Source organism: Camellia sinensis, chromosome 13 (genome assembly GCF_055761805.1).
Source record: "Camellia sinensis isolate YWXY chromosome 13, ASM5576180v1, whole genome shotgun sequence".
In the NCBI taxonomy this organism is placed as follows: Eukaryota; Viridiplantae; Streptophyta; class Magnoliopsida; order Ericales; family Theaceae; genus Camellia; species Camellia sinensis.
Window position 1 is genome coordinate 63,992,280 of NC_138973.1, and position 10,334 is coordinate 64,002,613.

General features: G+C 31.3%; 1 protein-coding gene across 1 annotated transcript; it reads left to right on the plus strand.

Moving 5' to 3' along the window:
• Nucleotides 1-519: 519 nt before the first annotated feature.
• On the plus strand, nucleotides 520-2,439 carry LOC114262054 (uncharacterized). Its single transcript, XM_028202395.2, has 4 exons — nucleotides 520-714; nucleotides 863-1,352; nucleotides 1,439-1,835; nucleotides 1,974-2,439. The coding sequence occupies exons 1-4, from the start codon at nucleotides 520-522 to the stop codon at nucleotides 2,287-2,289; spliced, it is 1,398 nt and encodes a 465-aa protein (XP_028058196.2). The 3' UTR covers nucleotides 2,290-2,439.
• The last annotated feature ends 7,895 nt before the right edge of the window (nucleotides 2,440-10,334 follow it).

Below are 10,334 nucleotides of genomic sequence, written 5' to 3' on the forward strand. Positions count from 1 at the left end.
TAAGCATTTAGTGAACTGGAAGTTCACGCTATCAATATATGAATTTTATAATTAAAATTGTATGAATGTGTGTATACTGTGAGCTTAAAATTTGTTGTATGTGGTGTGTATGATGATAAATGTAGGACTTATGATTGTTTGTTGAGGAGGCAGTGCTTTTTTTGTATGATGTGAATATTTGAACTATTTAAAAATCCTGATACATTTCATTTTGTTAACAAATCTTCACACATATGAATGCGATTGAATATTCAAATTATTTTATGTACTATTGATGATTTTGTAGAGTGATACAAGACAAATAGATTTTTTCATGTTGTTGTGCTGCTATAGGTCAAACATGTTTGTGATAAATGTGGTTCAATCATTTTCCTTTGACTAGTTAGTGAAATGTGTGTGCAACAAATGGTGTGATTTGTCTGCTGATTCAATCACTATGTTTTACTGACTGCCCCTATGTTTTACTAACTGCCGAGGTATAAGAATTGTCATTTGGATAACAATGAGGAATTGCAAAACATGTTATTGCTTGGTAAATCAATTGGAGTTGAAAGAATTGATGTTGTTGTTGACCAAAAATTGGGCACTGATAGACATAGTAGTTTAGCAAATCCATGCATTGAAGATGAGGATCAAACAAATTTGCTTTGTAGATACTGTGCGCACAGTGAGAAGGTTTTATTGTCTTCAGTTTGGGCAAATGGTATTATGCATGTTGGTTAATGTTTTACAGGAGGAGCATTTGAGTTTCGTACTGTTTTATGCAAATATACAGTGTAATGTGGGTGAACGATTCGGAACGAATTATTGTTGTATGTTCACATAGAGATGATAGGGGATGTTTGTGGTCTATGCATGGTAGAGCCCAAAAGCAAACCAATTTTTCTACCTTAAGAGATGGACTAAGATACATAGTTGTGGTGCTGATGTTCGTACTTCAAAAAATCCAAGGCTCAGCTCTAATTTGGTGTCAAATGTTGTATCTAAGCGTGTTAGGGACAAACCACTAAAGTGCCCCACTGATGTGGCATATACTTTCAAGACAAACTATGGACTTGATATCAGCTACCATGTAGCATCGTTAGGTGTTGAGAAAGCGAGAGAGGCTATGTATGGTGATTACTTAACATCGTATGACCATGGTAATGCTGTTCAGCGTTATAATATGGGAAGTCATATCAATATTAACTATGATTTGAAGACTAGTCAGTTTAAAAGGTTTTTTGTAGCATTCGCTGTGTGCATAAATGGTTTTAAATATTGTTGCCCTTTGCTTTTTCTTGATGGAACATTTCTAAAGGGGAGATACAAAGGGCAGTTACTTGCAACAACAGCTAAAGATGGTAACCAAGGTTTGTTTAACTTTTTGATGTGAAGTTTTACATTTGTTTACTTTTTGTGTGTCAATTGTGACTGTTAACATTGGTTTTGTTTTTAGGATTGTTTCCAATAGCCTTTGCAATTGTTGATTCGGAGAGTGAATTGAATTGGTCATGGTTTCCATATGAACTGTCAAAAGTAATTGCTAATGATAGATGCATGACATATGTATCCGATCGTAACCTAGGGCCTTTGGAAGCAATGCCAAAGGCATTTCCATCAGCATATCATGGATGGTGTTTACAACACCTACAGAATAATTTTAGAGACAAGTTGAAGGGTATGAAGAATGGTTTCAAAGAACACTTAATAGGGAAGTTGGGTGATTGTGCATATGAACCTACTATGACGGGTTTTCATGCGTTACTAGAAGAGTTGAAGAGTGAGGGGAAGCAACAAGCATATAACTTATTGCTAGGGTTGGAACTTGAACATTGGGCAAATGCTTACTTTAGGTAAAGTGTGTACAATTGTGTGTTTCATGGAATATAATAATAGTTATATGTACATTGTTTATATTTTTGTGTTGTTATAACAATGTGAAATGTCATATATGGCATTAAAATGTGACAATTTTTGCTGTCATGTGTTAGGGGACAACAATATGGTGAGATGATATCCAATGCTGCTGAATCATTCAACAATTGGATCAAAAGAGCACAAAATCTTCCAATAACAAAATTGGTTGATACTGTCCGGAATCAAATAATGTGTCAAATGTCAGAGCGAAGGGAGATTGCAAACAAGTGGAATGGAATTATTCGCCTTACCTTTGAGACTAACCTCCAAGATTCATTCAATACTAATAGGTCATGGAATATGAGTAAAGCTAATGATGATGTGTTCGAGGTGCATTCGTTTCCATCAGTTACAGTTGTTATTGGACGCCGTGTTTGTTCTTGTTACTAGTAGAAGTTAAAAGGATTTCCTTGTGAACATGCTGTTGCGGCTATCCAAAGGAGTGCATATTATCTTAATGATTGTGTTGAAAAATATTTTCATGTAGAGAATTATAGGGAAGCATATGCAACAGCTATTTTCCCAATACCATCTGTGGAGAAACCAGCTTTTTCTTTTAGCGATTTTATCATATTACCTCCAATTGTAAAAACGGCCAGCTGGTAGGCCGAGAAAGAGTATAATAGCATCTCGAGGGAAAAAAGTAAGTCAAATCAGATGTGGCAGATGTGGAAAGATGGGCAAGTACAATCAGAAGTCGTGTAAAGAGCCAATACAAAGTTTTATTGGTTGATATATTGATGAACATTGTGAATTTCACATTCAGTTTTGAACATTTATAGTGTTTTTTTTTTTTTAGATAAATAAGATACCATTGTGAACGTTACATACATTTGCATTGGATACACATTTTATTAGTTAATACATTGGTGTACTTGTTTTGTATTTCGATACAATTTTTCAATAAGAAGGGATTCATTCATTCTATGCAATTTGTTACTTTGTAGTTTTTTTATTTTTTTTATTTTTTTTATTTATGAAATAGTTTGTTTATCAGTTTTAGAAAAATAAAATGTTATCTTGTTACATATATACACATTATGTGTTGATGGGTGGAATATGATATATGTTTTTGAATAGATTTGAGGTATGGTAGATGTAAAAAAATGGGCAGCTATAATTAAAGTTGTGTAAAGATCAAATATAGAGTTCTATTGGTTCGTGTGTTGGATATTGTTGTGAATATTATGTTGACTTGTGAATATTTATGGTGCACAATTTGTTTTAGATAAATAACATACTGTTGTGAATGTTACATACATTTGCATTAGTGAACAATTTAGTAGTTTATGTGTGGGTGTACTTATTAGTGCAAGCTTCTTAATGTGAATTTTCATATTTTGATACAATTTGTCAATAAAAAGGTGATTTGTTCTATGAAATTTGTAATTTTGTAGTTTCTTTACATTTTCTTTTCTTTCTTTTTTTTTGAAATAATTTGTTTTGATTTTTTGCAAAATAAAATGTAGAAAAGCTACATATATCCCCAATATGTGTTGGCAAGGTGAACATATGATATACATATGTGAACTTTCACATTGTGTTGTACTTAACAAAGACATATAATGACTAATAATACTCATACACCATGAATTAGACCAAGAAAAAACATTCATATTAAAAGTACATTTCTTAGTAGACAAAATGTATATAGCTATTCACATCAACAACTTTGTGGAATCATTGTTTACTAACTAACAATACCCAAGTTCACATGTTAGTGACTGGTATATCATATACAAAACATATTGCACTTAGACAAAACCTGATGTTAACATTGTGTCATCAATACATCAAAAGAAAATTATGGGGTATGAAAATATGAAGTTTAGTTCTCAGATACATCCTCCTTGGTGTCAATAACAAAAATTGCATGATTTATTCTTTCAAGATCATTCAGGAATGCTTCGACTAACACAACTCTCATAGCAAACCAAGCTTCCTTGTCCAGCACAAGTTCAATCGGCTCATAAAGGGCATGTTGCCTCATTATGTAGCAAAGTGCAACTCCGCAATTAAGACTACAGAAGAAAAAAAAAAAAAAAAAAGAATCAATACTTTCTTATATTCACATTGGTTGTAGCTACTATGTCAATGAGAATATTAATTGTAAATACTCACGAATTTGGATCTTGTTGAGGGCATGCAACAACTGTTTGCAATGGCTTGACATAGTCTGAGGGTGTTAATGTATCTACCATATACGATGTGAAAAGTAATTTCTGAATATGTGATTCGATATATGTTTTCTATGATTGTGAATATAATTAGATGTGTAGAATAGATAATGTTTTAACTACGTTGATGTGTAACTCAACATGCACATTTTTTCATATTATAGAATGAAATATTGAAATTGCCACTCTGCTTGCTTGAGCTAGGTGTATGTCTTCAAAACCATCTCTGGGCCTCATTGAATTGTAGTACTTCCACACTCTATCATCCATATCGCTCGCTACTATGGTCCAATGATACTTAAAGTATAGTGAAAAGTGCAGATATCAGTACTGATTTGCATGCTTGATGTGAGGATTAATGAATTTGGTTTGTAGTTCTGCGTTTTCATGTTTAATCATGCTCTGTAAACATTAACAACACTTTTTGAGAAATGAGTTTCATAAATAAGGGATCAAACTTGTTTTTAATTCAAGATAAAAAAAAGAATAAAATAACAAATTATACCAAATACAAGCTGTTGAAAAAGAATGATTTGTCAAATTATTGTGAATCTATCATCATTGATTCTTGCTTGCTTCTTAAAATTTCCGCATATGCATCTATGACCTGTATATATTCAATGTTAATGTCATTATGATGCGAATGTTAATATATATAACCTTTAATGCACAATGTACAAAGCACCATACATTGTTTGTTACAGACTTGTCTTGAATTATGGACTCAAGATCGTCATATAAAACATAAGTCTCCTTGGTGGTTCTTCTCCAAACAGTTAACTTACATTTAGAATTTCGATATAATAAGACAAGGATAAAAACATAGAAGTCGTTTGAAATATGCTTACCCGTAACTTCCATTTTTATGCATATTCCTTGTCTTTTGCTTGTCCTGTTCAGATATGATCTTCCAAACATTTTGTTGGTCAACCTAAACTTGTTATGCTTAGGATGCTTAAAGTCTCGAAGCTTGTGCAAATAGTCTTCAAAATCTGGATCTACAACTTCACATTGCTTCTCACTGTCATTTTGTTCCAAATTTTCCAACTTTTTTTTTTTTTTTTTTTTCTGTTTGTCACCTTTTTTGTCTTGATATTCAAAATCAGGCAACTTCAATTCTTTCCTTCTTTTTTTTTTTTGATTTTGATGCGCTTCACCAAAGATGTAAGAGTTTTTTGGGTCTTCTTTTTCAAATTTTGCTTTAGTTCCACATCCATAGTCTCTTGCTTTATCTGTTGTGTGACAACATGTACTACATCATCATCAATTTTATCTTCTAGCATAGTTTTCTCAAGTTGGAGTATAGTCTTCTCAATTTGGAGGTCAATTATGGAATTGTTTTGCCTTTCTATCTCAATATTCTTATTATCAATTGTAAGTTTGACGGAGGACAACTCATTCTGAGCTGTTGGATTCTCCTCCTGGTTACATATTAATGTTTCCAGCTTCAAGATGATTTTGTCTTTCATGTCATTTGCTGCCGGTAGGTTCTGGTTTTCAATTTGTAGTTTCCTGATGAGGTCTAATGTTTTTGATGGTCAGTGACCATTTTCTCTATAATGTTGTATTGAGCAACCTTTGACACAATGACTTGATGCATCCCATGCGCATGTAGATATGCAACAGTCTTTGCACCTTCCTCAATATTGGCTTCATCATGTGCATTGCTCTGAAATTGTGCTTCATTGCCAAACTCTCTATCATATGTCACATCAATATCATCCTTTAGCATGCTAGGACTCATGTCTATTTCTTCTACAATTTTAATGTGATGATCCACACTAGTCTGAAATTGTAGTTGATTGCCCAACTCTACATTGTATGTCTCATCGATGTCATCCTCTTGTATGCTCATATCCATTTCTTCCTAAATTTTAACTTCATGATGAATAATACTCTCAGGTGCATCTTTTTTATTCTCCTCATCCCGAATTATTGTATGCATCAACAGTGTGCTCTCACGGTCTGTCAGTATGAGTTTCTCTTTATAAACCTGGTAATAAAGATTATTGTTAGTTTTAGTACAATAAATAATATTATTCACATTGGATAATGTTGGTATCTAACCTCATCATCATTCATTGACGACAAAGACAAATTCTTTACATTCTTGTGAAGTTTTTTTAGATTCCATTTGAGAAATCGAGGTGCTGCATTTTGAAAAATTGGTTCCACTATTTTGGTACGCTCACACAGCCAATATTACATAAAATGTGCCAAATTGTCAACTGTATGATTAAACATTTTCAATGTAAGATGAAAATTAGACTCCAAACGTTCACAATGGGAATACTTATACTTCAAACATGAATGTCAAAACAAAACCTTGACAATGTGACTCAACATAATCAATGTAATATGGAAAATAAACTCCAAACATTCACAATTTGAAGATTCATATTTCAAACACAAATGTCAGCAATATGACAATTCACTTAATGTAATCAATGAAATGTCAAAACAAATTTCAAACACTAACAATGGTGTTTTGAGTCTATTGGAATCTCAACAATATGGCTCAACGTAATCGATATAACAATGAAACTAGACTCCAATCATTTACAATGTGAAGATTCATACTTGAAACACAAATGTCAACGACGGAATATTGATAATGTGACTCAACATAATCAATGTAACATGGATAACAAACTCTAAACATTCACAATGAGAAGATTCATACTTCAAACACAAATGTCAACAATGGAATCTTGACAATGTGACCATTCACCCAACATAATCAATGTGACGTGAAAAATAGGCTCCAAATACTAACAATGAGAAAATTTCTACTAAAAAACAATTAGGACATTATTTAAATGAAAAATGTGAATATTAAAATATTAGCTATAAGATTGAACATTTTCAATGTAAGATGAAAATTAGACTCCAAATATTCACAATGGGAAGATTTATACTTTAAACATGTATGTCAAAACAAAATCTTGACAATGTGACTCAACAAAATCAGTTAATATACATGTTGAAAAAAAATTATGATTATAAACTAATATGAATGTATAATTTCAGACGTACACATTAAAATTTATGTGAGTGAATGTAGTATTACATACCATTAAAGCCATAACACAGTCAGTCACTCGTTCTGGACGTCGATGATGAAGTTCAATGGAATTCATTAATGTGAACTTGATGGTTTTTACCCAATCATATTCATTCATCTTGTCCAAATGCTCCATGTGTTGATAATACACCCAACCAATTGTCTCGCCAGTTGTGGAATCAAAGAGCTTTAAACAAGCATACAAACTTATTAACCTAGTAACCTCCTCATTATCTGATTTCTTTCTCCCAACTAATGCCTCATCGATCAAAGATCGGATATTTTTCGATGTAAGCCTCTGTGTGTCCTTGCACTTCTTGCTGATAAGTCCAAATGTTGGCTTCAGACCATATGAAGTTTCCATTGGCACAAATCCACAGTCTACTCCAAAAATAAATTTAATGTCATGTGTAGACAATTTGAGAGATTTGGGGCCAATTTTGAAAGAATTTGATGCAGGGTTTTATGTCTCTATGATCTTTTCTATCACATCATCATATTTCATGCATGATGATAGTTCAATTTTTGTGTTTATCAATGCATCAAACATCATCCAAAATGAGTTCTGTTCAAACATTTCAGTTGTCCATCAATGAACTTCGTTGTTGACATCAACTTTACCAGGCTAGTCATGTTTGAACGGTAGTTCACTTTGTTCATATCGATATTGGGTTTTACATCAGCTGGAGTTGTCTCTTTCTCTTCCTCATGGGTTTGTTCTTTTTTTATTTTTGTCTTTGGTATTGATATAACATCTGTTAACAAAATGTTAAACAAAAATAGAGACAAGACATTAAGAGGAATGAGTAATTAACAGTGTTATTAAAATGAATATTGATGAACACCAAATTTCATAACATTACTCATAGATAATATGTGAAGAATTAGAGAATATGACAGCATCTAAAAATCACATGAATTTGTTGTTTGGAACGTTGTATATTGACAATGGGAAGATTTATAATTGATAACAATTAGAAAATTATTTCAAACGAAAATGGCAACATTGGAATCTTCTCATTGTGACCATTTACTGAACGTGAATATTGAAATCTCAACAATATGACTCAACATAATCAATGTAACATGTAAAACAAACTCCAAACATTTACAACTAGAAGACTCATACTTCAAACATGAATGTCAATAATGGAATCTTAATAATGTGACCATTGATTCAACATAATCAATGTGACGTAAAAAATAGACTCCAAATACTAATAATGAGGGACATTATTCGAATCAATAATGTGAATTTTGGAATGTCAATTCAACATAATCGATGTAATAATGAAAATAGACTCCAATCATTACAATATGAAGATTCATACTTGAAACACAAATGTCAACGATAGAATATCGATAATGTGACTCAACATAATCAATGTAACATAGGTAACAAACTCTAAACATTCACAATGAGAAAATTTATGTTTTAAACACGAATGTCAATGATGGAATCTCGACAATGTAACCATTCACTCAACATAATCAATGTGACGTGAAAAATAGACTCCAAATACTAACAATGAGAAAAATCCTACTCAAAAACAATTAGCACATTATTTTGAATGAAAAATGTGAATATTGGAATATCAACTATATGATTGAACATTTTCAATGTAAGATAAAAATTAGACTCCAAACATTCACAATGGAAAGTTTTATAATTCAAACACGAATGTCAAAACAAAACATTGACAATGTGACTCAACATAATCAATGTAACATGGAAAACAAACTCCAAACATTCACAATTTGAAGATTCATACATCAAACACAAATGTTAGCAATATGACAATTCACTCAATGTAATCAATGAAATGTCAAAACAAATTTCAAAAACTAACAAGGGTGTTTTGAGTCTATTGGAATCTCAATAATATGGCTCAACATAATCGATATAACAATGAAACTAGACTCCAATCATTTACAATGTGAAGATTCATACTTCAAACACAAATATCAACAATGGAATCTTGATAATGTGACTCAACGTAATCATTATATTATGGAAAACAGAATTCAAACATTCACAATGAGAAACAGAGCATTCATAAACATTCCAAAATGTTGAGTCCCTAAACACTAAAGCTGGAAAACAGAGCATTCATAAATATTTACAATTGGAATGTAAATATTTTGATTTACTTATACCAATGCTACATGAAAAACAAAGCATTCATAAAGAAGAAAATTCTAATCTGTAAATTTCAAAGGCTAAATGTCAAATCAATAAATATTAAACATCAAACATTGAAATGTAAATATTCAGATTTAGTGATTTTAATGAAAGAATATGAACTAGTGGATTTAATTTCAGAAAATAGTATGAAATTGAAGAAAACAACTTACTTTTGTTCACCATTGTGGATATCGATTGGAGTGATGATCGCAGTTGCAGGAATGAACAGTTATTGGCGATCTTAGTTGTCGAAATGGATTGTTCTTGGCAATCAATGTTGCTGGAATGAACAGTTCTTAGTATTTTTGTTGTTGGAATGAACAATACTTGTCGATCGTAGAGTTTTGATCGAAGAAGATTCAATGTTAGGGTTCTGATTTCGGGAAAAAACAAAATTGTAGAGTTTTTGGTTAGTGTTTCAAAGAAAAAATGTGCCTATGATATAAACATAAGAGTAATATTGTCTTTTTATCTAGGACAGGACTAACTGGAATATTAGAATAAATTTTGGACTAATTTGAACATAAGTAATTAAAGTAGGATTTATGGAAAAAGCTCCCTTAAAAAAATTCCCTTTCTCTTGTGAACGATTTTTTTTTTTTATAATAAATTACACTCATCTCATGGGATTTGAAAGAAATATAATTATTTGACTTGATATAATTATATTAATTTATTTTGATATTTTAATTTATATAATAGTTAAGTTATTTTTTATTAAGAATTCATTAATTATATATAAATGAAAAAATGTATTGTCTGCTCTTTTAAAAAGTGATGATAACAATCATGTATTTTCAATGTGAAGTAAGTATGTCAATTTTGTTTTATAGCCCTAAAGGAAAATAAAAAAAATTATTTTAGAAACAAAGAAATTTATCTCATTCAATTGAATTGAAATTGTATTATATTTTAAAAAAATAGACCTAAATATGAAATTGGATGCCTAATTTTTGCAATTGACCCTCAATTTTGTGACATTTAGTCGTCAAGTAAAAATTATACCGTC